Raw genomic sequence first — 27,121 nt, 5'->3', positions numbered from 1 at the left:
TTAATGGCGAAAGAAAAATAACCGAGATGCTTTGCTTGCTTGGTGACTCATCATCTGTTAACAGATAACAGAGTAGGGTGGCTTTAACAGAGGAGGAGTGAGAAGGGGAAGCTCTGTTGACATCAGAACCCAGGAGACGGAGGAAACTATGGAAACAGGGCTATTCCCACACGTCAAAAACAATGCAAGGCTTACTGAACATCTTCACATGTATACTATTACGTACATACTAACATTAAGCATCTTTTAAAAAACAAAAAAATCATTGCAATATAAGGGTAGACACGTTCATACATTTTATGACATGACAGCTGGTCGGTGCCTATAACGACAAGCGTGTAGCTATTACGTGAGAATTTATTTATTCGACTGATTGATTGATTGAGCGTTTGTTTTTTAATAATGCAAAAATAGCACTGGCGTGACGACTAAACATATGTCACGCCTGGACATAGACCGGAAGCTACAAAGGGAAAATGCATCGATTTAGCGAATCGATACATATACATGACCTTATATCTAAGCAAGCGAAATCTAAAGAAAAATGTAGCTAGGGGTTTCCTACAACTAAGTCTACCTTATCAGGTTACTAAAAAGGCAACTTTATTATCGGTTTTCCACATAAGCTAACGCCCGCCATCTGTTAAGCTGGTTCGTTTTTTGTCAGGTTATCAGTTTCACTACAATAGCAAAAGTACTATAGAGCTTGATTAAAGATTCTGAAGATATGAATTTTGAAAGTGAAAAGATACCTGCACGCTGCCACTCAGCGTCTTCCACTCGCCTGTTATTGTAATAACCTATGCTTCCTTGAGCTTAAGCAGTGGCGTCCACACTTTCACTTTTCAGAGTAAAAGCCGGCATTTCATTATTTATTATTTTCATATAGACTCAGAAAGGCCTCATCACAGTGTAGTTATTGCAACCCCTGAAACTTGAATATGGGGAATAAAAACGGAATATTTTGGGTAAGTCATATTTAGTTCGGTGAACTACTATGCTTTTATTCTGGAAATCTGAAAGGAAGTTTTTTTCTTGATACGTTTGATGGTGGATGGGGTAGCAGACATGTTGCTATCCTCAAAAAGTACCTCCTGAGTCATAACACCATGTGAACCCTAGTTACGGTAGGCATCTTCGTAAATAACGCTAATTAATAGATATGCTTCATCACCTCTATGTGGGCTTCCTTGTGTTATTGCTCTACATTAGCTAAACGTAAGATTGCTCTGCCTGACACCATTTAGCTGTATCTCATTGTTGTAATATAACTTAACATGAAATTATTTTACATTTGCACATTTGTTCCATTTTAAAACCGTGCGAAGAATATCACGCGCTGAAATGCACGTAGTCAAAGTCTTACGCATGCCCAAAAGCCACTATTTTATGCCTGCCGCCATCTGTGGTATTTAATTACTTGGGGATCTTTAGTGTGGGTTTATTATTATACTTTAAGCATGATAGATTCTCGTGGGAAGAAGTAGGCAAAGAAGCGCAAATGACAGTCACCTGACCCAAAGGCACAGGGAACGCTCTTGTCCACTGGTAAAAACCACATGGTACTAGCAGTGCCCATCGCAGATTTTAGCCCTTCTGCAGGAGACTAGTTCCGAAGTCCAAGGTCATTTTCTTTTCTTTTTTACCATTTCCAAACAATCTCGCTAGCAGTTGTCACCATCTTACCAAGCTTTTTGGGTGATTTTGTAGCCCTTTCCAGCCTTGTGCAGGTCTACAACCTTGTCCTTGACGTCCTTTGACAGCTCTTTGTCTATGGAGATGGAGAGGGGGGAATGGAGGTTGAGGTCAGAATAAGTCTGTGGGAGCCAGAATTCTGGCTCCCACTGCTCAATGGAAATGAATCTACCATAAAAATTTATAGCCTTTTGTTGCTCAGAAGAGACTCAAATAATTAGTTCCCCCTCGCTATATCATCTCTAACTTTTAAATGCCTATTTTTATGCCTATTATGTATGTCATGTCATTGAACAAGTTTTACTGTTTTAACACACTGTTATTGGGCCTATTTGGCTAAGGAACTGTAATTTTAGTGTTTCAGCCTGTTCAGTATAATGAGCATTTTCTCTATAAGCGTAACAAAGCAAAGATTACATTTCTAAGAATTACTTACTTATACTACTTATACATAACTCATTGAAATATATAAAGTCATTGTACTCTACAGTATGTTGCAAACTGCAGTATGTCAATCTGCAATACAGGGTTGACAAGTGACCAGACTTAAAAATTTGGCAGGGTATGAATAAATTATTTCTCCTACTATATACAGCAGTTGAATTGTCTTGTGTGTTTGTCTGTTTCATTAGAACTGATAAATGCAAAGTAAACCATTCCTCATCATATAAGTGACTTTCTATATGCTATGCTACCTAGTTGCTTGGTTTTGTTGTTTAATAAGCAATGTCATTGTGTGGTTTTATGCTAATTTTATCAGACTGCAATGTACCGTCTTCCTCGAACTGCCCTGCTTAACTAACAGCAGATAGATGGGTGCAAAGAGAGTGCAGGGTTGGTGTTGGTTCCATTGAATGGAACTCTTAATGCTTTAGCATAGCAGTACCTTTTGGATAATTTCATGCTCCTAACAATTTGGGGGTGGCCTATTCCTGTTCCAACATATATGGGAACCAGTCACAAAGCAAGCTCCATAAAGACATGGACGAGGGAATTGAGAATGGAAGAACATGACTGGCCTGCACAGAATCTTGACCTCAACCTGATAGAACACCTTTGGGATAAATTAGAGCCTGCCTGTGAGCTAGGCATTCTTGTCCAACATCAGTGCTTGACTTCACAAATGTGCTTCTGGAAGAATGGTCAGAAATTCCCATAAACACACTCCTAAACCTTGTAGAATGCCTTCCTAGAAGACCTGAGGCTGTCATAGCTGCAAAGGGTGGGCTGACAGGAAACATAGGAATTTGAAAATAATCGAATGTATTTTTAACATTACTCAATAAGACCGTCAGAATAAAATGAAATAAATACAAACGTTAGATAATACAAATGTGAAAAAAAGTACTAGTAGTATTTAAACAAATCATTTGTGCAAATAGAAAATCAAAAATGGCTTCTCTTCATAAGTTCAAATAAAAGCTTCAAATTAAATAAAAAAGGGTTTTTTTTTCTAATCCAGAGTAACAAGTTTCCGAATTATTGATACACAGATCAACTACCTAACGTTAGAAAGAAGAGTTTACTTTTCAGAAGAAATGCTAATGCTAATGTGAGTGGAAAACAAACAACTAGGAGACAGTATAGCTAATACTTTTTAATGGTTTAATATTGCATTTCACTCATTAACAAAACTGTAATGATGTTCACTTATCAAGCATCATCCTGGGAAGGTCCAACAGGATAGCTAACATAAACATTACTGTACAAACAGTAACAGCGTTTATGTCTGCGTAGGTTCATGGTAATCTAAGAAGCTTGGAAAGAAAAGCGACCAGACTTCTTTAAGTTTCTTGAAGATCTTTTACTTTTTGTTCAAGAAGCTTCTTCAGCCTTTTAAATGCTCGTACACTGAATTATTGCTGTTTTGGAACAAAAGCACAGATTTGCACAGACTGCATTTAACTTTGTTTTTATATATTTTTAAATCTGTTTCCATTTTGTTCTGTCCTCATGCTTTGCCGTTCACACTACATACTTCATTAGTATTGTGAGCAGTTTTGGCAGACAATATAGATCTGTAGCTCCCTGTAGTGTATTGCAGCTAGAAAAAACACATTTATGAGGTACTGACAGGTCGGTCATAAAAACAAACTTTTGGTTCCAGTCTTGCAAGGGCGTCTCTCACATTTAGGGCCCTGGTGGTCAGTCCCACTTTTCTCCTCACTAAGTAGGTGACGCCCATATTCATCAGTTTCTGCTTGCAATAGCCTGTTTGAAATACTCATTCAAACATGTTTATGTTTGGATGAGTGGGTTTTGTTAGACCCTATGAAAAAAAACATGTTGTAGTTAGACTGTTTGAAAAGTGTCTCAGATATACAAATAGAAATACAAATTCAAATTTTATTTGTCACATACACAGTCATACATAGTACGACATGCAGTGAAATGCTTGTTGCTGTGCAATGCCGAACCAAACGTAGACATAAAAGTAAACATAAAACTAAACATAAAATTAAACTAGCAAGTAATTTACATAATATACAAATTTTAAAATTAACTGTAAAAAATGTACAATAAAATTAAAGGTTAAAAAAATAATTAACAAAACAAAAGTAGAATGTGCAGATAAACAAATTTAAGAAATTATAAAAGTTTGCAAATAAACAGTGTGCAAGTAGAGAGTGTGCAAACAAACAGTTTGCAGAGTAACAGTTTGCAGTGGAATAAATAGTTCCTGATGTATAGTAGTGAGAGAGAGAGAGTCCAGTCCTACACAAGGTTCAGGGACTGAATAGCCTGAGGGAAGAAGCTCCTCTGTAATGAGGAGCTGTTTTGGACTTGAGGGAGTGGAAGTGCCCCCCTGAACTCAAAAGTGAGAAGAGTCCATTGTTGAGATGAGAGCGATCCTTCATAATCTTCCTGGCTTTGGTCTTGCACCGCTACATGGACCAAAGGTAAGGAAGTTCATAGCAAATTAGGGCTGCCGATTATTTTGATAGTTGACTAGTCACCGATTATTTTTGCGATTAGTCGACTTATCAAGTCATGCGTCCATTGGACGTAAAACATACAGCTTATTGCACCAGCATGCATCTGCTCTTATATAACTATCATTATCTTACAGCTTTAAATGTTTAAGCCATGTGCTAACTAAAAAAAAAAGCCAAGATGATAGTTTATTAAATTTTAATGAAATTTGCAGATTGTTTCGGTGGAGTTTAATAAACTCAGCCGTCTGCTCCTTGCTATCTAAAATATAACAGGACACCGGAGTATATTCTTGAGCATCTCACACTTCTGATAATCAGTTGTCTGCTTGACGTTTATTCAGCTCTTTAAAACTATAACTTTAATCTCAGCCAAACCGGTTTACTCAAGAACAAATAAAATACTGAAAAAAGCCAAACAATAACATTTTTAAGTTATCTAAGTGACATATATATCATGTTTAACCTGAGTAGTGAAAGACGGCAGTGGGTTTGAAAATGATTTGCCGAGAGTCTGGTGTTCTCACGGGCTCTAATGAGCCTTGAACCCCGGCTAGATATCGAGCTGGTGGGTAACAGACGTCTCTGAAAACGTCGGAGCGCTTTTGAAAATATGTGGTGTCTTGATAAACTGAGCAGATATTTCAAGTTTACACAGCCACATTCTCGCCTGAAAATATGTTAAACGTTTATTTTGTGACCCAGAAAGAATAATAAAAGAAATACTAAAACTAACTAGCTGCCGCCATTGTTGGAAACTGAGCAGGGCCGCGCTATGAATTCTGGGATAGGTTGGGCCACGAAGTATACACCCGACCCATCTTTCAAATCTGGGGAAATAAAGGGTGCATTTGTCGGCCGCATTTGTCAGAGTCTTCGAATTTGGACAGTCTTCGTCGTGTCGCTGTAACGTAATTGGCCTACAAATGCGGACACAGGAGGATGCGGTTTCTGAATTTGGACACAGCTACGATACCGGACACTGCTTCTTCTTCTTCTTCTTCTTCTCGGGGGTTAACGGCAGCTGGCATCCTTGTACATGCATTGCTGCCATCTTCTGTTTCAGTCCGCTATTACACTCTTAAATACTACTACTTATTCCTTCGTCTTTTGGGATCTTACAAAGCTTCAAACGACGTGTCAACTATTAAATTAGTCGTCGACGATTTTGATAGTCAACATAATTGTGACTAGCCGAGTAATCGTGGCAGCCCTATAGCAAATGATGCATTTGGCTAAGCACACCACTTTTTGAAGATCTCGTCTGTCCTTCTTGGTGCTGTTCCCATACCAGGTGCAGATATTTCCCCATCTGGATGCTCTCAATGGTGCAGAAGTAAAAGTTCTTAAGCATGCTCAGCTGGAAATGGAAGTCTCTAAATCTTCTGAGGAAGAAGAGACACTGACAGGCTTTCTTAACCAGGGTGTTAATGTGACATGGGCATGACAGGTCCTGAGTGATGTGGACACCCAGGTACTGGAAGCTATCCACTCTCTCCACTAGCGCACCACTGATGTTTAGCGGCTCGTAATTCCTCGCCTGCTTTGTACTGAAGTCCACAATCAGCTCCTTTGTCTTGCTGAAGTTTAGGAGGAGATTGTTCTCCTGGCACCATTTGACTAATCTAGAGTATGTAGTTATTAGAACTAGTTATTTTAGTCATTTTCATCCATACTCAAGATTAGCGATATTTCTAATTTCTTAATCGACTAACCGTAAAAAAAAGTTGTACGAACCGACAAGTCTAAAGAAACACTCATTTAAATTTAAGAACTGTTTAAAAAAAGTCAAAAATTAATAACAAACGTTTTTTAAACCGTTAATCACATTCTTCAATAAATGAATCATGCCGCTTAACTGTACAACACCTTGCATCATGCATTATCAAAATTGTACGTTTTACTCCAGACAGACAACAGCTAAGAACACTTAAAACAAACCGATGGTAAATATGATATGAGAACATGTTGCTACAAAAAATGTTCATGTACTGTTAAAGTATGAAAAATTAACATTGGAAAAGTGTGGCGCATTGTGGCGTTCATTATGAATGATGCATGCTGTTTGAAAATTCATAACAACCACTTCAGTAAAACTAAAATTCTAAAACAACGAAACAAGAACTCATCCAGCCATTTTCTTCCACGCATCTAAATTCCAGAGGCGGCAGCCCAGGCCTCCCTCTCGCCACCTCCTCCAAGTTATCCAGGGAATCATCAAGCTTTTCCGAGGCCAGCCAATAAATGTAATCTCTCTCGTGTTGTCCCGAGTCTATGCCAGGGCCTCTTCTTGGTAAGACATGCTTAGTTGGAACACCCTACTTAGGAGAGAACCACCTTAGCCGTCTCCATTCGACGTGGAGGACTAGCAGTTTTACTCTGAACCCCTCCATAATGACTGAATGCCTCACCCTGTCGCTAAGGGAGTGCCCATCCACCTTCTGGAGAAAATTTCAGCTGCCGGTATCTGCAAACTAACTAATAGTGTTTACAAAAACATGAAGCCGAGATTAATAGATCCATGTGTATCTCAACAACAACCCTCCATCTGGTGGCAGATGGTTACATAACATTTAGGACACAATATCAGAATCAGAAAACTTTGTTAATCCCCAAGAAAATTATGTGCTTACAGTTGCTCCAAGACAATAAAAACAGTAACAGACTGAACTAAATTAAATACAATTCAATATATTACGAAGTTGTCAAAGGAGCTTGCAAAGAAAAGCGTTTGGACTTCTTTAAGTTGCTTGAAGACGTTTCACCTCTCATCCGAGAAGCTTCTTCAGTTCTAAGGTCAAATGGTGGAGAGTCCCAGATATAAACCTAGTGGGAGTAACCCCCCACAGAGGGACAAAAGGACCCCCTGATGATCCTCTAATCGCCTGAGCCAAGGTGTGAAACTGGGTGTGGGTCCCAATCAGCCAGAGTTTCGGGTGAGCTCATTGTGAAACCTGGCCCCACCTTATCATGCGAATTCCTGAGGTCAGATGGCCCAGGATGTGAGTGGGCGTTAAGGTGTCTGGGAAGGGATCTCAAAACTGGATTATAGATGGCAGAGATTTGGTGTCGTAAACCCCCGCCTCTGTTCAAAGATGGTCGCTCACAGGCCAGGTTTCACAATGAGCTCACCCGAAACTCTGGCTGATTGGGACCCACACCCAGTTTCACACCTTGGCTCAGGCGATTAGAGGATCATCAGGGGGTCCTTTTGTCCCTCTGTGGGGGGTTACTCCCACTAGGTTTATATCTGGGACTCTCCACCATTTGACCTTAGAACTGAAGAAGCTTCTCGGATGAGAGGTGAAACGTCTTCAAGCAACTTAAAGAAGTGCAGACGCTTTTCTTTGCAAGCTCCTTTGACTACGATGACCTGGATGACTGAGAACCTTCACAGACATATTACAAAGTTACAAAAATTAGGAATAGCTTTAATGTATGCAAATAGCTCAATTATAAATATCCAGAATATTACAGAGATTAAATACACATGATTAGGGCTGCACGATTTTGCATAAAATGAGAATCACGATTTTTTGGCTTAGAATTGAGATCACGATTCTCTCACGATTTTCTTTTCCAATATAAATATTTATTGCATTTATTAACTGCACATCAACTTCGTAACAGTTGAGACTGAACATAAAAACAATAAATAAACATAAAAACAACAAATGTCTCACGTTTTGTGGTTGCCGGAAAATGTTGTACTGCTTGAAATTCCGTCTCCACCATTGCTCGACACTGCATGTATAGAGCAGGTAGTGCAACAATAGAAAAATAGTTGCGGGACGGCACTGTGTAGCGTTTGTCTAGGGTGTTGATCATTTTCCTAAATCCCTCGTTTTGCACAGTGTTGATGGGAGCCATATCTTTGGTCAGGTGATAAGTAATAGCCTCCGTAATTTCTTTGTGCCTGCGGGAGTTCGACGGGTATCCGGTTGTTCAGTGATGACGCGACGAATCCTACTTCCGGGTTTAAAGTAGTCTGCGTTTAATATGGCTTTTGTGTTGTTAACATGTTTAATGGTATGTATTTTCTTTTATTTGATCTCAAAAAGCTCCTAAAACAGTCAGTGATCACTGTTGACCTCCCTCGGCTTTTATTACCGCTAACCATTTATTTAAGCTCAGTTTTTAAAACCTTAGGATGTAACTACAGCCCAGCCCATGCAGCAGTATATGAATGACTAACCTCGTATTGTGGATGGATTATCTCAGTTGTTCTCCTGGCTGAAGTTTGGTCCTTTTACAGCATCCTGCCATGCGATTACATTTGTTTCTGACCACCGAGAACACTCACGTTAACTTTTATCGAGTGGAAAAAAAGTTAGCTTGTTTATATTATGCTAACATACCTGTGTCGCTAGCGGTCACGTAGCACATCATTATATACCAGCTAGCCCAACTTCAGTAACCCTACAAACGTCACTGCTGTTTAGTTTTCTGTCTTCATTTATGCTGGAAGTGATAGCAGAGCTGTACGTTTTAATTTGTTTCCAAAACCCCACAGTCAGGACATGCTATATTGTATTTAGATAAAAGCTAGCGAGCTAACTCCCTGCTAACTTCTAACGCCGTTAAATGTCATAAATTCCGTTTTCATGGATGCCTGGATGTTAAACTCAATTGTTACACCTGGTAGAGCAGAACACTGATCATTTTATTAAAGATGAAAGACTTTAGACAGTTTTTCAACTCTCAGTAATGCCACAGTGATCGTTTGTTCTCTTTCAAACATTCGTTTCGGTGTCTCACTATGGGAACGCTCTCTCTGCGTTGTCCTCAGAAGCCTCTATATCATTACTCCAGCCAGTATTGGCTGGCAGTCGTGACGCTTGCGTCAGGGAGGGGCCACCCTCCTCCCTATAAAAGGGTGTGACGCAGCGTCACCCGTCATTCAATTTCCTCTTCTCGCTTCTTAGAAACCTCATCTCTCCTGACTGTGAACGTGAGTGCTAGCTTAACTGTCCACACGAGCAAGCTAACACCTTGGTCACCGGGCGCTAGCACGGCTCGCGTTTCGAGTCGCCTGCTCTTCACCACAGAGCCAGGTCGGAGAGTGTGTTAGCTGCCACCACGCATCTAGCACAACAGTTAGCTGACCAAGCTAACTGTCTTTGCTACACACGGTCACCAAGCCAAGTAGCACAAGCGCTAGCCACCACACTAGCCAGGTCATACTAGCTCACCGAGAGAAGAAAGAAAAAAAAAATCAGCGTTAGCCGTCCAGCCATTCCAAGCTAGCTACACCAAGCTTCCTTAATATGGCAGACTGCAAACCGCTGCCCAGAATTTGCCCCTGCGGTTGCAAAATCTCAGGTTCAGATACACATGACGCGTGTGTGATGTGCCTCGGGCTGCAACACGCCCAAGCGGCTATTTCCACACCGGGTATATGCGAACACTGCGCTCGCTTCACCCTAAAAAGCCTTCGCCGAAGGCTAGCCCGCCAAGCTAGCCTGTCGAAGGAGGACCCAATGCTGTCTCCAATCGGCCCACCGATGGAGAACACTGAGTCCGCCACACCAGGCACCAGCTTGGGCGACGAGATGGATATCGTCCTCCCGCTGGTGGATGATGCCGAGGTCAGCTGCGAAGCTATGCTTGATTCCCTCGAGGCTAATGACGAGCTACTCAGCGAATCCTCTGAGGGAGCGTCGGAACATCTCGTCTCGGACGAGGATGACGACGTTTTCTTTTACGCTCGCTCGACAAGATGGCGCCTGTGTTTGGCTTTGCCGCTTGTACAGCTCGCTGGTATAGTTTTATACTGGCCGCTATTGTCACTTGCAATATTATTTTTACCGTCCTATGTTTTGATTTTGTCTCTGCCACCAATACTTATGATCGGGGCATGATGTTGTATATCAAAGATTCAATGGAGAGCTACTGTGACAGCTGGGACAGTTACAGGAAATTTTTCCCTCCACCCTTTGTGTGTTCCTCACCTGACTGCATGTTACCGTACATATCGGTGGGATTTAACACGAAGAAAAGAAGAAGTAGGGGAACCAGGGCCGGTGTCCAGGTGCGACTGAGAAGGTACCGAAGATTAGCTTCTTGGATGTGGGAAGAATCCCGGTGCCTACGACCATGAGTCTACGAGTCTATGGTCTGATGGCCCCATGTTCACTTGGCGTCCCTCCTTCGACCGCCGTTTTGATGGCAGAGGTGATGTACCACTATGGATATTAGCTTCTGCTAGCCCTGAAGTCCCCGCCCGGCGTAACAGGTGTAGAGGTGCGCACAGGTGTTTATTTCGAGTGCCACTGCAGTCAGCTGTTGACTGCACCAACCAAAAGTCTTCAATCAGGTTTGCCCTGCTCAACACTCGCTCAATCACAAACAAATCGTTTATTTTAAACGATCTTTTTATAAAGGAATCTCTCAACTTCTTGTGTTTAACTGAGACGTGGCAACAAAACATGGATTATGTACATCTGAAGGAAATTTGTTCTACTGGCTGCTCCGTCATCGGAACTCCACGTCTTTCGGGACGTGGCGGAGGTCTCGCTGTTGTGCACCAGGACAGATTCACATGCAGACTGATGAACTCGGATTCTTTTACCTCATTTGAACTTCAGATGATCAAGGTCGGCTCTTTGCACACCTTTTATTGTATTTTAATCTACCGACCTCCTGGCCCTGTCGGAGTCTTTTTAACTGAATTTAACGACCTCCTATCATCCATTATTAAATTAGAGAAGGTGGTAATGTTGGGAGATTTTAACTTTCATATTGATGATGCATCCTGTAATATGGCTGCTGACTTCATGACTATCACAGAGTCTTTTAATTTTATGCAGCATGTTTCTGGCCCTACACATGTAAAGGGTCACACATTGGACCTTGTTTTCTCCTTGGGTTTAAATATAAATGACATTCGTGTGGAAAATGTCCATGTGAGTGACCATAGCTGCATATATTTTAACTTGTCGTTTTATTTGGATCCCCCGGCTCCCAAAATAACGATTGAAAGGCGAATCATAAACCTGAACGCCGGCAAAAGGTTCTCTGCCATGTTTGACGCTGAAATGACTTACAATGATTTGGACTCTCTTGTCTCATCCTTTAATAACCAGTGTACTTCTATTTTAGACATAGTGGCACCTCTGAAAAAAAGTACTGTCCTACGTTTGAAATCTCATCCTTGGTTAAATGAAAACATTCGTAATTTCAGAAGATATTGTCGCAAGCTAGAACGTTTGTGGAAGGCTTCCAAACTTGAGGTTTATAAGTTACACCTTAAAGAATCTATCCTCTTGCTAAATGACATGTGGAAAAATGCCAGAACAGAGTATTTTTCACACCTCATAGCTTCAAAAAAGAAAGATCCTAAATTCTTGTTTAAAACAATTAAGAGTATTGTTTCTCCTGATGCTCCTTGTGCACCAGTTCACTCAACGTCCGACTGCAATGAGTTTATGAACTATTTCAGAAATAAGGTCATTGCAACCAGGTCTAATATCTCTCCATCATCTTCTCAATATCAAACTTTTAACTTGCTCTCCTCTGATACTTGGTCGTCTTTTACTCCTGTTACATTACAAGACATCAGAGGCCTGCTTTGTCATATAAAACAGACTTCAAGCCCCCTTGATGTCCTTCCATCTTCATTTTTCACTAGTGTGTTTGATTCAATTGGCCCCTGTATTGTGGAAATGATAAATACTTCTCTTCATATTGGCTCAGTCCCCAGCTTCTTTAAACAAGCTATCGTCGAGCCAATATTAAAGAAACCCCAGCTGGATCCATCTCTTCCTAACAGTTATAGGCCAATATCCAAATTGCCTTTTATATCGAAAATTTTAGAAAAAGTAGTACTAGAACAACTTAACTATTTCCTGGATAAAAATGCTGTTATGGACACTTTCCAGTCTGGTTTTCGTAAATTGCATTCCACTGAAACGGCCTTACTTAGAGTATCTAGTGATATCTTGATGGCAGCAGACTCTGGAGAATACACAGTGCTGGTCCTGCTGGATCTCAGCTCTGCTTTTGACACTGTAGATCACAGTATCATGATAAACAGACTCGAGAACTTGTTTGGGATTACTGGTGTTGTTTTAAAATGGTTTATATCATATCTGTCTGAGAGATCTTTTACTGTTTGCATGAATCATGTCACATCAGAATCAACAGTTTTGCCGTGTGGGGTACCTCAGGGATCTGTCCTGGGTCCAATTCTCTTTTTACTTTATGTATTTCCCCTAGGCCAAATTATTAAGCGCTATAAATATATCTCCTATCATCTCTATGCTGACGACATCCAACTATACTGTTCCTTCAAAATGTCTGAGTTTTATAAATTGTCTAATTTAAGTAATTGTCTGACAGAAATCAACAAATGGTTATATGACAATTTTCTCCAACTAAACTCTGATAAAACAGAAACTCTAATTATTGCTCCAGACCATATGGTCCCAGAAATTAGACAGCATATCAGCTTCTTAGACCCTTACGTAAAATCAAGCCTTAGAAATCTCGGTGTCTTATTTGACAGCTCGATGTCGCTCGAGCAGCATTCTAAGCAGCTAGTCCGAAACTGTTTTTATCATTTACGGAATATTTCTAAACTCAGACTAATGGTATCAAAGCTTGAACTTGAGATGATTATTCATGCTTTTATTTCTTCTCGTTTAGACTATTGTAATGGCCTTTTTACTTGTTTTAACAAATCAGCCTTAAATCGTCTTCAGACTGTGCAGAATGCTGCAGCACGTCTCTTAACAGGCACCAAGAGAAGATCGCATATCACTCCAGTCTTGGCCTCCCTTCACTGGTTGCCTGTAAATTTTAGGTTTCAGTTTAAAATTTTAGTTCTAACCTTTAGGGCCCTGCATGGTCAGGCTCCTCAATATTAATCTGACCTGCTGAAATCACATACATCTTCTCGGGCTTTAAGGTCATTAGATCAGAGACTGTTGGTGGTACCACGCACTCGTTTTAAAACTCGTGGTGATCGGGCCTTTCAGACTGTGGCACCACGGTTGTGGAATTCTCTCCCACTGTCTCTTCGCTGCACGGACTCCATTGATTGTTTTAAGAAACAGCTGAAGACATTTTTATTTAGAAAAGCATTTGATTAATTTCTTCTTATGCTGTTTTTATAGTTTTATTGTTTTACATTGTTTTATTTACTGTTATATTGTTTTATATTCCCATTTTCTGTGTTGTAAAGCACTTTGTGATTTTTATCTGTGAAAAGCGCTATATAAATAAATTTTACTTACTTACTTACTTACTTCTTTGCCCCCTCTGGTCGGAATTCTGCGACACAAGGGGCCGATTGTGATAACCCCGGCACACAGTCCCGCGGCATGGAGCTATTTGACGTTGCAAAACGGGCAGCTGAAAAGCTGGCAATCCCATGGCCCGCGGTGACAACGGAGACCTCCACCTCACGATACGAGGGTAAAAGGCTCCCCAAAGCAAAGCGCACTACTAAGCAGGTACTGCCGCTTTTCCCCGAATGCGTGGACGAGGTCACACGCTGCTGGGCAAAGCCATTTTCGTCACCCAACCCCGTGCAGGGAGCGGCGGCGTTTGACTGCGCTGGAATGAAAGAGAAGGGCATCTACCAAATTCCCACAGTGGAGAATCTGGTGGCTTCTCATCTCCACCCAAACCAGAAACTTTCCATGTCATCTGGTCCGTCCCTGCCCTCCAAGGCCGAACGCCTGCAGTCCTCCCTGGCTGACAAGGCGTATAAATCGGTTGCCACCACCGCGAGGGCATTGAACGCCTCATCGCTCCTGCTAGCCTACTCGGCGGAGCTCCAGGACCAGGCTGCTGCGAACCCGGATGCTAGCGAGTTGTGGGAAGAGCTGGGCGTAGTTACAGACCAGTGTCTCCACCTCACTAGAGCAGCAGTACAAGCGGCGGGCAGAGCCCTCAGCATCATCGTCCTACAGGAGAGGGCAAGATGGCTGAACTTGTCGGGGCTTTCGGACAGAGAAAAACGTGACATTCTGGACGAAAGCATCTTCCCCGCTGGGCTTTTCGGGACCGCCGTTGCCACCATGCAAAGACGGTGCGAGGAGAAGAAGAAAGAGGGAGAGGCCCTGCAGCTGTGTCTCCCTAGGAAGACCCAGGCTGCGCCTCCACCCGGTCGCCGCACGTTCGCTCAGGTCACCAGCCGTCCAGCCGGCGTGCCGACGTTTAAAATCCCTCGCCGCCCAGCCCCGCAGGTCGCGGCCCAGGGTCCTCTAGGATCGCAGAACCCTAAGACCCACTGGCCCAAGAAACACGTCCCGCCTGCTGCTTCTCAGGGTGCCCCACCAGCAGCCAAGCAGTCGGACCGCAAGAAGAAGCAGACTGCCTAACATCCCCCACGGGGAGATCGGAGCCGGACCAGCCCGGGCTCAAAGTTCACTCCAGGGCTCAGTTCCGGAGCCCGTTCGGAGAAGTGTGTTCTGCCTCCACCTTTCAGCGCCTGGGACTCGAGTTGGATCCCACAGAGCGGATTTCAAAAAAGAGACGACGAAACGCTGTTCAGCCGAATCAAGCATGTCTGTCTCACAAAACACAGTTTATTAAAAACTCACCCGTTGCATCCAGGCATGTTGCCAAGGGCACGGGAAAAATGTGTGAAAAACACAGAAAGTATGTTGAAAAACATAATGCCCCCACGCACCCAGACACCACCGGGGTTGATTCCCTCAGTGGTGTCCGGCCCCATAAGCGCTGGTCAAGCGCGGGCCGCCCGCGCATGCGCAGTGGGGCCTGGTCCGAAGGACCAGTTTCCGCCACAAGAGGGAGCCAGAGCTCCATCTACTGTGGAGTACCTGTCTTTGGGGCCGCTGTCAGCAAGAATAGAGAGATGGCGAGCTCTCGCTGCGCCAGAATGGGTTGTGAGGACATTAGGGTGAGGTTATCGTTTGCAATCCGCAACCACCCCTCCCAGATTTCACAGAGTGATTTTCTCTCTTGCAAAAGGCGAATCAGCCAGGATCCTGCAAGAAGAAATAACTACCTTGCTATCAAAGGGAGCAGTACGAGAAATACCCCAGGAGCAGAGCCAATGCGGCTTTTACTCAAGGTATTTTCTCGTGCCCAAGAAGGGAGGGGGACTACGTCCGATACTGGACATACGGGCTCTGAATCAGCATCTCAGGTCATACAAATTCAGGATGTTGACGACCACCACTCTGCTGCATGTAGTGCGCCCAGGCGATTGGTTTACATCAATAGACCTGAAGGACGCATATTTTCACATCCCTATTTACCCGCCTCACAGAAAATTCCTGCGCTTTGCGTTTCAGGGCAGAATGTACGAGTACCAGGTCCTGCCGTTTGGTCTCTCACTGAGCCCTCGGGTATTTATGAAATGCACAGAGGCGGCCATAGCCCCACTGAAGAGGCGGGGCATCCGCATAGCAACATACATAGACGATTGGCTGCTGCTATCAGAGTCAGAAATAATGGGAAGAGAGCACACCAGGTTGACAGTGGATCATCTGATGGCTCTGGGTTTCACCATAAACTACCAAAAGAGTGTCCTGCAGCCAGCTCAGGCCATCTCTTTCATAGGAATAGCTCTAAACTCCGCCTCGTACAGAGCGTGTCTCTCTGTGGACAGAGTAAAAAAAATGCTATCACATGCCGGCATTTTTCAGTTGGGAAGATACAGTGGGGCAAAAAAGTATTTAGTCAGCCACCGATTGTGCAAGTTCCTCCACTTAAAATGATGACAGAGGTCAGTAATTTGCACCAGAGGTACACTTCAACTGTGAGAGACAGAATGTGAAAAAAAAATCCATGAATTCACATGGTAGGATTTGTAAAGAATTTATTCGTAAATTAGGGTGGAAAATAAGTATTTGGTCACCTCAAACAAGGAAAATCTCTGGCTCTCACAGACCTGTAACGTCTTCTGTAAGAAGCTTTTCTGTCCCCCACTCGTTACCTGTATGAATGGCACCTGTTTGAACTCATCATCTGTATAAAAGACACCTGTCCACAGCCTCAAACAGTCAGACTCCAAACTCCGCCATGGCCAAGACCAAAGAGCTTTGGAAGGACACCAGGAAAAGTATTGTAGACCTGCACCAGACTGGGAAGAGTGAATCTACAATAGGCAAGCAGCTTGGTGTGAAAAAATCAACTGTGGGAGCAATCATCAGAAAATGGAAGACATACAAGACCACTGATAATCTCCCTCGATCTGGGGCTCCACGCAAGATCTCATCCCGTGGGGTCAAAATGATCATGAGAACGGTGAGCAAAGATCCCAGAACCACACGGGGGGACCTGGTGAATGACCTGCAGAGAGCTGGGACCAAAGTAACAAAGGTCACCATCAGTAACACACTACAACGGCAGGGAATCAAATCCCGCAGTGCCAGACGTGTTCCGCTGCTGAAGCCAGTGCATGTCCAGGCCCATCTGAAGTTTGCCAGAGAGCACATGGATGATACAGCAGAGGATTGGGAGAATGTCATGTGGTCAGATGAAACCAAAGTAGAACTTTTTGGTATAAACTCAACTCGTCGTGTTTGGAGGAGGAAGAATACTGAGTTGCATCCCAAGAACACCATACCTACTGTGAAGCATGGGGGTGGAAACATCATGCTATGGGGCTGTTTTTCTGCCAAGGGGACAGGACGACTGATCTGTGTTAAGGACAGAATGAATGGGGCCATGTATCGTGAGATTTTGAGCCAAAACCTCCTTCCATCAGTGAGAACTTTGAAGATGAAACGAGGCTGGGTCTTCCAACATGACAATGATCCAAAACACACCGCCCGGGCAACAAAGGAGTGGCTCCGTAAGAAGCATTTGAAAGTCCTGGAGTGGCCTAGCCAGTCTCCAGACCTCAACCCCATAGAAAATCTGTGGCAGGAGTTGAAAGTCCGTGTTGCTCGGCGACAGCCCCAAAACATCACTGCTCTCGAGAAGATCTGCATGGAGGAATGGGCCAAAATACCAGCTACTGTGTGTGCAAACCTGGTAAAGACCTATAGTAAACGTTTGACCTCTGTTATTGCCAACAAAGGTTATGTTACAAAGTATTGAGTTGTATTTTTGTTATTGACCAAATACTTATTTTCCACCCTGATTTACGAATAAATTCTTTACAAATCCTACCATGTGGATTCATGGATTTTTTTTTCACATTCTGTCTCTCACAGTTGAAGTGTAGCTCTGGTGCAAATTACTGACCTCTGTCATCATTTTAGGTGGGGGAACTTGCACAATCGGTGGCTGACTAAATACTTTTTTGCCCCACTGTATCTCCCATTCAGAAAATGCCTGCAGATGCTGGGATTAATGGCGTCTTCACTGGCAGTCATTCCACTAGGCAGACTGCATATGAGGGAATTTCAGCGATGGGTTGCATCACTGAGACTGAATCGAAAGCGCCATACCCACCGCTATATCAGAGTGACAGCAGACTGCGCTGCAGCACTCCACTGTTGGAGAAATCCCACATTTCTCACTCAGGGGGTGTCACTGGGAGCTGTCACAGCCAGAAAGGTGGTGACCACGGACGCGAGTCTCACGGGTTGGGGTGCCAGTCACGAGGGCAGAGCAGTGAGCGGCAGCTGGGACTCACAACAGAGGGGTGCTCATATAAATTGGCTAGAATTGCTAGCAGCTTTTCTAGCACTGAGACACTTCCTTCCCCTGTTGAGAAACCACCATGTTCTGATCAGAACAGACAACACCACTGTTGTGGCGTACATCAACAGACAGGGCGGGTTACGTTCCTGTCCTTTGCACATGCTGGCTCGCAGACTGATCATGTGGAGCAGCATCAATCTGTTGTCACTGAGAGCTACTCACATTCCAGGAGCTCTGAACTTGGGAGCAGACTTAATGTCCAGGGGAAACCCGCAGTACGGGGACTGGACCCTGCACCCACATGTGGTGACCCAAATCTGGACCCGCTTTGGCCAGCCACAGGTCGATCTGTTTGCCTCGAGGGAGAACGCTCAGTGTCCACTGTATTTCTCCCTGAGGGACCAGGAGGCTCCGCTAGGGGTAGACGCATTAGCTCACAACTGGCCACATGCTCTGCTTTATGCGTTCCCTCCACTGGCCTTAATTTCTCCCACTCTAACCAGAGTGAGAGAGAGAGGGCTAACAATGATATTGATCGCCCCAAGGTGGAAAGTTAGCGGAGATTATGCCCCTCTTGTGGAGCGAACCTTGGCCTCTCCCTCTCCGACGAGACCTAGTCTCCCAAGCCAGGGGGGAGATTTTTCACCCTCACCCCGAGCGCCTTGCCCTGTGGGCTTGGCCCCTGAGAGGTTGAATCTGAGTACGGCAGGACTCCCCTAGGGTGTTATGGCCACTATTCAGAGTGCTAGAGCCCCCTCCACAAGATCATTGTATGAGAACAAGTGGAGGGTATTTGAGGAATGGTGTGGAAAGTCTCACACTCTCTCCTTTCAGTGCTCTGTGACAACAATTCTCTCCTTTCTCCAAGAACTGTTAGATAAAGGAAAGGCCTTTTCCACAATTAAAGTATATCTAGCAGCCATTTCAGCCTGCCATGTGGGCTTCGTGGATGGCCCGGTGAGCCATCACCCGCTAGTCTGCCGTTTCATGAAAGGGGCACGACGGCTCCACCCAGTGTCTAAACCTCTCGTTCCCACGTGGGATTTATCCCTGGTGCTGGGGGCAGTTTCACAGCCTCCATTTGAACCACTAAACCAGGTGGAAATAAAAATCCTGTCTTTGAAGACTGCATTGCTCCTGGCTCTCGCATCTGCGAAGCGTGTCAGTGATATTCATGCGCTGTCAATACACAAAGAGTGCACCCGATTCACGCGGGATAACTCTAGAGTCACACTCAGGCCAAATCCGGCCTTTGTGCCCAAAAAATCCTTATCTTCAATGCACCCCATTGGAGCTGGAAGCTTTTTGCCCTCCTCCTTTCTCTTCCCCTGAACAGGAGCGCCTACATGCTCTCTGTCCAGTTAGGGCTTTATGTACCTATATAGAGAGAACGAAGGCTTTCAGGAGGTCGGATCAGCTGTTTGTTTCCTGGGCTAAACCACATCTTGGCAAGCCCATTAGCAAACAACGCATTTCCCACTGGATTGTTGAGGCGATCCAATTGGCTTATTCCAGCACGGGTCTGTCCCCCCCGGAGGGGCTTCATGCTCATTCTGCCAGAGGGATGGCAACTTCTTGGGCCCTTTTTAGGGGTGTCTCTATAGACGAGATATGTGCAGCTGCGAGCTGGGCTTCACCTTTGACCTTTGCAAGGTTTTATAGGTTGGATGTCACTGCACCGTCTCTAGCCCACACTGTGTTAAGTGTGGGTCCCCACGAGACCTCCTAAATTGGCAGTCAGTCGTTCAGATGGGCTTATCTGGCAATACGGGAGTCTGCATATCCCCATAGTGAGACACCGAAACGAATGTTTGAAAGAGAACTTGAGGTTACTCTATTCCGTAACCCCTGTTCTCTGATAACATGAGTGAGGTGTCTCACCAGATCACCCTCCTTGCATGAAGCGAGGAAGAGGTGAGCTTATCTTGAATGATGGGTGACGCTGCGTCACACCCTTTTATAGGGAGGAGGGTGCCCCTCCCTGACGCAAGCGTCACGACTGCCAGCCAATACTGGCTGGAGTAATGATATAGAGGCTTCTGAGGACAACGCCGAGAGAGCGTTCCCATAGTGAGACACCTCACTCATGTTATCAGAGAACAGGGGTTACGGAATAGAGTAACCTCAAGATATATGGACCTACAGCGGAGTTTAGACCCAGACACGGCTAGTGACGTCAGACTTAACAACCGGATAGGGAAGCGCTGTATAAGGTTCCCGTTATTGATGTTTGGGTGGTTGACCGGGACGGATTTTCTCCTGTCACTTTCTCCTCATCCCTGACGTGCTCTCCGTTGTTTTTTCCCTGCTAATTTTAGCATCGCACGGCACAGCTTCTGTATCATGTGGTATAAGGCTCCGCCCTTGTCATTTGTTGAGCAGGAAGAGTGAGCGCTTGTTTTCATGCAGATTACGTCCCGGATCAAAATGCGGTACAATCATCGTCGTCTTTTTTATAAAATTTATTATTATTATTTTTTAATCGTTGTCATTTGGAAATGAGATCACACATAAGTATGAATCGAGATCGCGATTTTCTAACGATTAATCGTGCAGCCCTATACATGATTGATATTTTACTCTAAACTGTAAAAATTTGTTATTTGTTATTTTCTCAGCAGCGGGACAGAGTCATTCACTACTTTTGATTTTCCCTCCACATTTTACCTTTAAAAACTATTTACTTTGCCTTGTTTGGTATCATCCTTTTCAGCACAACCTCACTTGTCTGAATTTACAGTTATGTTTCCATTTTGACATACTGTATTAACACAATTGATCTAAAATCAGACAAAAAATATAAAATCAGAGTAGAAAAAGTTATATTTTTACTGTAACAACCACAAACAAGTTTAATGAATCATATTTTTAACCATAACTTTAAATGCAAATATGAATTGTCAATTTTAAAATCCTATGCACAAGTTTTGCAAACAACAGTTATTTGTATCCATTTACCTTTTACCTTGATTTTTTTTTAAATAACCATTTCAGACTATTTACAGAACAATCAGCTGTTCTGCATTCAATAAGATGCCACACAAATTTTTTGTGCCACTCCAAAAAAATAATTTCTATCCACTATAAAGGAGAACATGATGGGCTGATACCTGCAGGTCTGACAGCAGCAGGTGTATCACTCTTGTTTCTACCTGGAGACAGCAGCTGCCTCATTGTTCTGACACACAACACAAAACTATCCACAACACTACACACTAACTACACAAGACAACACATTAACTACACAAGACAACACATTAACTACACACTCCAAACACGCTAAACGTCACAAATCTCTCACATCTCAAAACTCGCTCACTCTCTTTTTCTGCTGTCTTTCTCACTCACTCTCTTTCTTTCTCTCTCTCTCTCTCTCTCTCTCTCTCTCTCTCTCTCTCTCTCTCTCTCCCTCCGTCACTCCTAAAACTTCCCCTGTTTTTTTGCTCATAAGCAGAGAGTGCTTGCTAGTGCAGTCGTTAGACGGTGAACGTCACGAAACTATTCAGGAAAAAACGCCGCATATATTGTTTATCATGACTCTGGTTTTACGTGGCCTATCAACACAATTTAAAAACTGGTATATATCACCTTGTTGCTTTGTCTTTAAGTGGTCATGTGATTGGCTTACCACGACTACTTTATTCTTCCTCAGTCAAACAGCAGCACTCATGCGATTCTTTTGCCCCCTGTGCTCCAGGTGTTGTGCTAGACCAGCAGTGCCCAATCCCGGTCCTCGAGAGCTACCGTCCTGCAGCTTTTAGATGCATCCTTGTTCCCACACACCCGAATCAAATGAATGGCTTGTTATTAGGCCTTTGCCAAACATGATGGCATGCTGAAGAGGTAATCAAACCATTTGATTCAGCTGTGTTGGAGTAGGGATGCATCTAAAAGCTGCAGGATAGTAGCTCTCGAGGACTGGGATTGGGCAGCCCTGTGCTAGACAGTGATCGGGAGCGTGCGCAGCTGCTTAAAGCTGTAGCGTCCAGATTACTTACGTACAGTGTTGGTCAAGTTACTTGAAAAAAGTAATCAGTAATTAGTTACTGATTACTTCCCAAAAAAAGTAATCCCGTTACTTTACTGATTACTTATTTTCAAAAGTAATTAATTACTTAGTTACTTAGTTACTTTTTAAAAACACGATTTACAACCTGAAGAGGTGATAAAGCGATATATCTTTCAGCCCAATTCTACTTTTTCTACATAATCTATCATACAAAATGTAATCAAATGGAAAAGTATCTTTTTTTAACTTGTTTTATCAGTTTTAATCTTTTAACTTTATGCATCAAGCAAAAATTTTATTATATGCAACATTCTCTGAGTTGAATAAATGAGTTTAACATTTAAACCTATTTTCTGCACATTCCAGCACATAAAATAAAATATTTTTTTTGTTTACACTCACTCTTTCAAATAGATGCAAGTAAAACACAGCAGAACATAAATAAAGTCAAAGACTCAGCGGTCCTGTTGCTCTATTTTCACCTGTAAAGCAGGGCTGCGGTAGGCGGAGGTTTACCCTGGTGCAGGTGTGCCACAGCGGTCAGTGGAAGGATACAGCAGTGTCTCTGTGAGTTTCCCATTATGTCGTTGCGCTCTCGGTGCTTGCTTGGAAGTTTAGGGGTTTTTTTCGCTGTAAAAAGAAGTTTTCTTACAAGTAACCCGTTACTGCCCATCTCTGCTTACGTAGTCAGCTACTTCCGTGCAACTGATATAAGATGCGGTAAGCTAAACACAGCTTCAACCGTTTGTTTGTTGAAAAATAGTAACGGACCGCATTTTTTTGTTAGTGACTGTAACGGCATTGTAACGATAAGAATAGTAATTAGTTAGATTACTCGTTTCTGAAAAACGTAACGCCGTTAGTAACGCCGTTACTTGTAACGCCGTTATTCCCATCACTGGTTTTAAGACATGACAGGAATTGACAGGGACAGCCAGTCACTCATGATGAAACACAGCTGAGATTTGAAAAATAGTGACTGTGAGTGGCTGGCACAAAAGTAGATGTACAGTTATCAAGAACATTACCTCTATCCCTGGCATAGATTTGTTTTGGATTTATTCCCAGTAATAAAGTTGAGCACACCAAAATGAATGAAGGTGTGTTCACCATTTTAAAGTAAGTAATAGTGATGGTAAATTTGATTCTTTTTACTGAATCGAGTTTTAATGAGTCACTCACCAAAGTGATTTGGATTTTTTGAGTCATTTGATTCACTGAGTCAGTTGACCAGAGAGTGCAAAAAATTTACATTTTCACTCAAACTTAATTTGTTTCTCTTTTCATGTAAATCCCACTGCTAAGATGAATGATTCTAAAAAAAAACACAACTATTTTATAGAGCAAAAAAGAGCAAAAACATTTCTAAAATTAAGCAATTTCCTATCAAAATTGCTTAATAAACATCTGTTTTTGTTTTTTTATTAGTATTTTCCTTAAATGTGTTAAATATATATTTTCTCATCTAAATGTCCACTGAGCTGTGAGCCAGGGGGCGGTAATGCGCCTTAACATTGGTTGCCAACCAAGAAGAAGAAGCTGTGAGCCAGGAGGGAGGGGGTGAGTGAGTGAGTGATTCGTTCCCTCGCTCTATGATTCAGCACAGGAGGGAGGGGGTGAGCGAGTCCTGAGTGATTCGCTTAAGCTTACGATTCAGCACAGGAGGGAGGGGGTGAGCGAGTCCTGAGTGATTCGCTTAAGCTTATGATTCAGCACGGGAGGGAGGGGGTTAGTGAGTCCTGAGTGATTCGCTTACGATTCAGCACAGGAGGGAGGGGGTGAGCGAGTCCTGAGTGATTTGCTTACGCTTACGATTCAACACAGGAAGGGAGGGGGTGAGTAGCTCAAATGTGTTGTTAGCATGTTAGCAGAGCGATGCTACTGTGAACCGAGGAGCTATTTTCTTGATGTGAGCTTCTACTCAGGGTTTTTTCTTCCAGTTCAGAGCAGAAATGCTTTTGTTAAGAAACTGGCTGTTGTTCCCCCCCGCAATTTTAATTATAAGCTAGATATATTTCTACTAAGCGAATTAGTTTGCTAACAGAAACAGGGATGAGTCAGTGAGTCAGTTGGGCTTGTGCGTCATGATTCACGAGTCAGTAAAGTGATTCTCGAGTTTTGAACGATTCGTTCACGAATCGAACATCACTAGTAAGTAATTTGTTACTTCGTTACATTTGTTAATACTGGGAGAATAAGAAAATAGATAGGCTAGTGGATATTTTCCCGAAAATCTTTAAAGAAAAACTATTTTCCATCATTTACTACTTTAACCAGGATGGTGGTGTGGTGGTTCTGTGGTACACAGGACCACCACACACCATTGTTAAGGCTACACAGCAGGTACAGCTGACCACACAATATACCTCTGACCACAGTGGCCAAAGGGTGTGAGAGTAAGGCAGGAAAATACTGCTTTTCAGCCTCGTGTTGTCCTACTCTTTAATATCTGTAGCTGTAATTAGTACACTTACAATATCCCTTTTGTCATTCCTCTTTTTATTTTAGATGCAGGGCACAGTGGGTCAGCGCAGCAGGACTACTGTGGCCTACATTGTTCCAGTAGTTGGAATATGTGCTGCTGCTTTCCTTCTTACCAATATCTTCATTTACCTCTATCTGGACTCTGTGTATCAGCCTGGTTTGCAGCAAGTTTCACCTCTGGTGGGCTGTGTGCCTCAACACTTTAAAATGCCAACCATGAAAGACTGCACCGCCTGGCTCCAGTGTTTACAAATAAATGCTGAAGTACACGAGCTGAAGCTGATTGACCAGGGAGCAGTGAAGAAGGTAGACAGATTTTTATATATATGTATATGTGTGTGTGTGTGTGTATTGGCTAAGTTTGTATGTGTATCAAATAAATGTAATGTCAAGAGATTCCATGTTAATTTCCCATTGTAACTTTAGCAACTTATCATAGTTGTGACACTGGACAACATGTCACAACAAAATACAAAGTACGCTGATGTTATACAGATCCCACATTGTTTAATGTTCAAAAAAGAAAGTTTTAGGGCAAATTGCTTGTAACTTAATTGTAACATTCACATTCGTTGCCATGAAAAAAAAATCTCTCTTGAGCTCTTGAGAGTGCCTCTTGATGAGGTGCAGAGGTGGACGATGAACTCAACCTGGATGTCTATTGTCGCATGTAGTCTTTTACTGAATTCACTAAATGCCAGAGTGGGTGTAATTTACCTCTGCAATGGAGTCGGGGGGGTCGCCCCATGCTCTGTGGTGGTGCTACTGCTGTGGGCCCGTGTCTGAGTCGCCTGGGCCCCCTGCTTTTGATGGCTTCTGGGGAATGAGGGTGACTATGGGGGTCAACAGGGGAGCTGATATTTGATTTTATTGTATTTAAATAAAATAAAATTGATGATAATAATAATAAGATTGAATGAAATATGACATTCAAGTGGACCAGTATAGCAAAAGCCGTAATGGTCTACTTGGTAAAATAAATCTGTTGGGCATTTTTCTTGGCCTTTAGACAATAACTCTGATTCTAATTGCTACAGTGTCAGACGGGACATACAAAAAGAAGAAGAAAAAAAAGCATAAATAAAGCTAAAATAATTGATTATGTCATAAAGTAATACATGGCAGGTTTGTACAGTTAAAAATACAGATTTTGTTAAAAATATTAATTTTTATCATTGGCAACAGTCAGTAGACCTTGTGAATCTCATCTATTTTGTTTTCTTTCCTCAGGTTTATTTGGCAGAGTGGAGAGGCCAGAAGGTAGCTCTGTCAAGGCTATCATCTCTCAATTACTTGGAGGATTTTCTCCATGGATTGTCAATGTTACAGGCCCTGCAGAGCCCCCAGGTGGTTCAATTGGTGGGGTTTTGCCTTGAAGAGCACATCATTTTGACAGAACACCACCCGTTTGGCTCATTGCTTAATCTGGATGATGTTCTTGAAAAAGAGCATTACCAGCAACACAACAATTGGGAGATGCGGCTGAGGCTAGCTATAGATTACGTCACCATCCTCCATTACCTTCATAACAGCCCAGTTGGGCGACGAGTTATGTGCGATTCAAACAGCCTTGAGAAAACTCTGTCCCAATTTCTACTGACAAATGACTTTCATCTAGTAGTGAATGACCTTGATGCACTTCCTGAAGTGGATATGTCCAGAAACTTGTCAGTGAAATGTGGCCATCGGGAGCTCACTGGAGATTTTGTTGCCCCAGAGCAGCTATGGCCATTCAGAAACAATGGAAAGCCATTTTCAGACAATCTCATGCCAGAGTATGATGAGAAGACCGATATTTGGAAGATCCCAGATGTGACGTGGTTCCTTATGGGAAAGGTACCTGGTGGGGATTTAGTCCATTTCCATCTTTTTCAGATCCATGAGAAGTGCAAGAAGAAGGATCCCACCGACCGCCCTTCAGCTTTTGATGTTTTGAAGGTTTACAAATCAGTCTACAGCAGCATGGTACGAGACAGTGCTGGGTTTAGAGATATGCTGTAGAGCAGCAATCCCAAACCCCTGCCACATTGATCAACATCCAATGATCAAAGACCCGGACCAATGACTTTACCTTTTTCACATAAATAGCCTCCTTGACTCCACACTCAAACCAGTGTGTCTCACTATCCAGGATGTGTAAGTGCTATGTCCAGATGAACAGATAAGATGTGGTCCCAAATGGAGCTATTTTATTTCATTTTAGTTATTTACATATACTAATGGCAAGGATCCAGTTTGATTATAAATAGATTTATTAGAGGTTGAATTAGTCTGCTACAGTGGATCATAATGGCTTGTCAGTGGCTTTATCAGTGAACAAGACATTGTTTTAATTTTTTTTTATGCTTCTTACCCTGAAAACAATCTAATAAGTAGCCTTTTTTTTTTTTTTTACAGAGAAAAGAGCAGTTAATTATACAGAACAACCAAC

General features: G+C 42.9%; 2 protein-coding genes across 6 annotated transcripts in view; one reads left to right on the top strand and one right to left on the bottom strand.

Moving 5' to 3' along the window:
- Nucleotides 1-834, bottom strand: part of pam (peptidylglycine alpha-amidating monooxygenase) — a 57,500-nt gene extending 56,666 nt beyond the window's left edge. For 2 of the 4 annotated variants that reach the window (XM_080875395.1, XM_080875397.1), the window contains exon 1: nucleotides 753-834. The gene's annotated coding sequence lies outside the window, so the exon portion shown is untranslated. The remainder of the gene's footprint in view (nucleotides 1-752) is intronic. The other 2 variants (XM_080875396.1, XM_080875398.1) reach the window with 1 other exon arrangement.
- A 210-nt stretch (nucleotides 835-1,044) lies between these two features.
- pomk (protein O-mannose kinase) lies at nucleotides 1,045-27,093 on the top strand. Of its 2 annotated transcripts, none has more exons than XM_080875908.1 (3): nucleotides 1,045-1,127; nucleotides 24,715-24,996; nucleotides 25,921-27,093. In XM_080875908.1, exons 2-3 carry the CDS (start codon nucleotides 24,715-24,717, stop codon nucleotides 26,689-26,691), a joined length of 1,053 nt encoding a protein of 350 aa, XP_080732034.1. In that variant the 5' UTR covers nucleotides 1,045-1,127; the 3' UTR covers nucleotides 26,692-27,093. The 2 variants fall into 2 exon arrangements, with proteins under 2 accessions (XP_080732034.1, XP_080732035.1); XM_080875909.1 differs by lacking the exon at nucleotides 1,045-1,127 and adding an exon at nucleotides 23,858-24,041.
- The last annotated feature ends 28 nt before the right edge of the window (nucleotides 27,094-27,121 follow it).

Source organism: Rhamphochromis sp. 'chilingali' (assembly GCF_963969265.1).
Source record: "Rhamphochromis sp. 'chilingali' genome assembly, chromosome: 2".
In the NCBI taxonomy this organism is placed as follows: domain Eukaryota; kingdom Metazoa; phylum Chordata; class Actinopteri; order Cichliformes; family Cichlidae; genus Rhamphochromis; species Rhamphochromis sp. 'chilingali'.
This window is presented reverse-complemented; position numbering and strand designations above follow the sequence as displayed.

Bases quoted from the DNA above. Each gene is read 5' to 3' on its own strand.
- pomk (XM_080875908.1), top strand. From the start codon at position 24,715: ATGCAGGGCACAGTGGGTCAGCGCAGCAGGACTACTGTGGCCTACATT. The intron at 24,997-25,920 runs GTAGACAGATTT...TTCTTTCCTCAG, and splicing joins ACCAGGGAGCAGTGAAGAAG to GTTTATTTGGCAGAGTGGAG.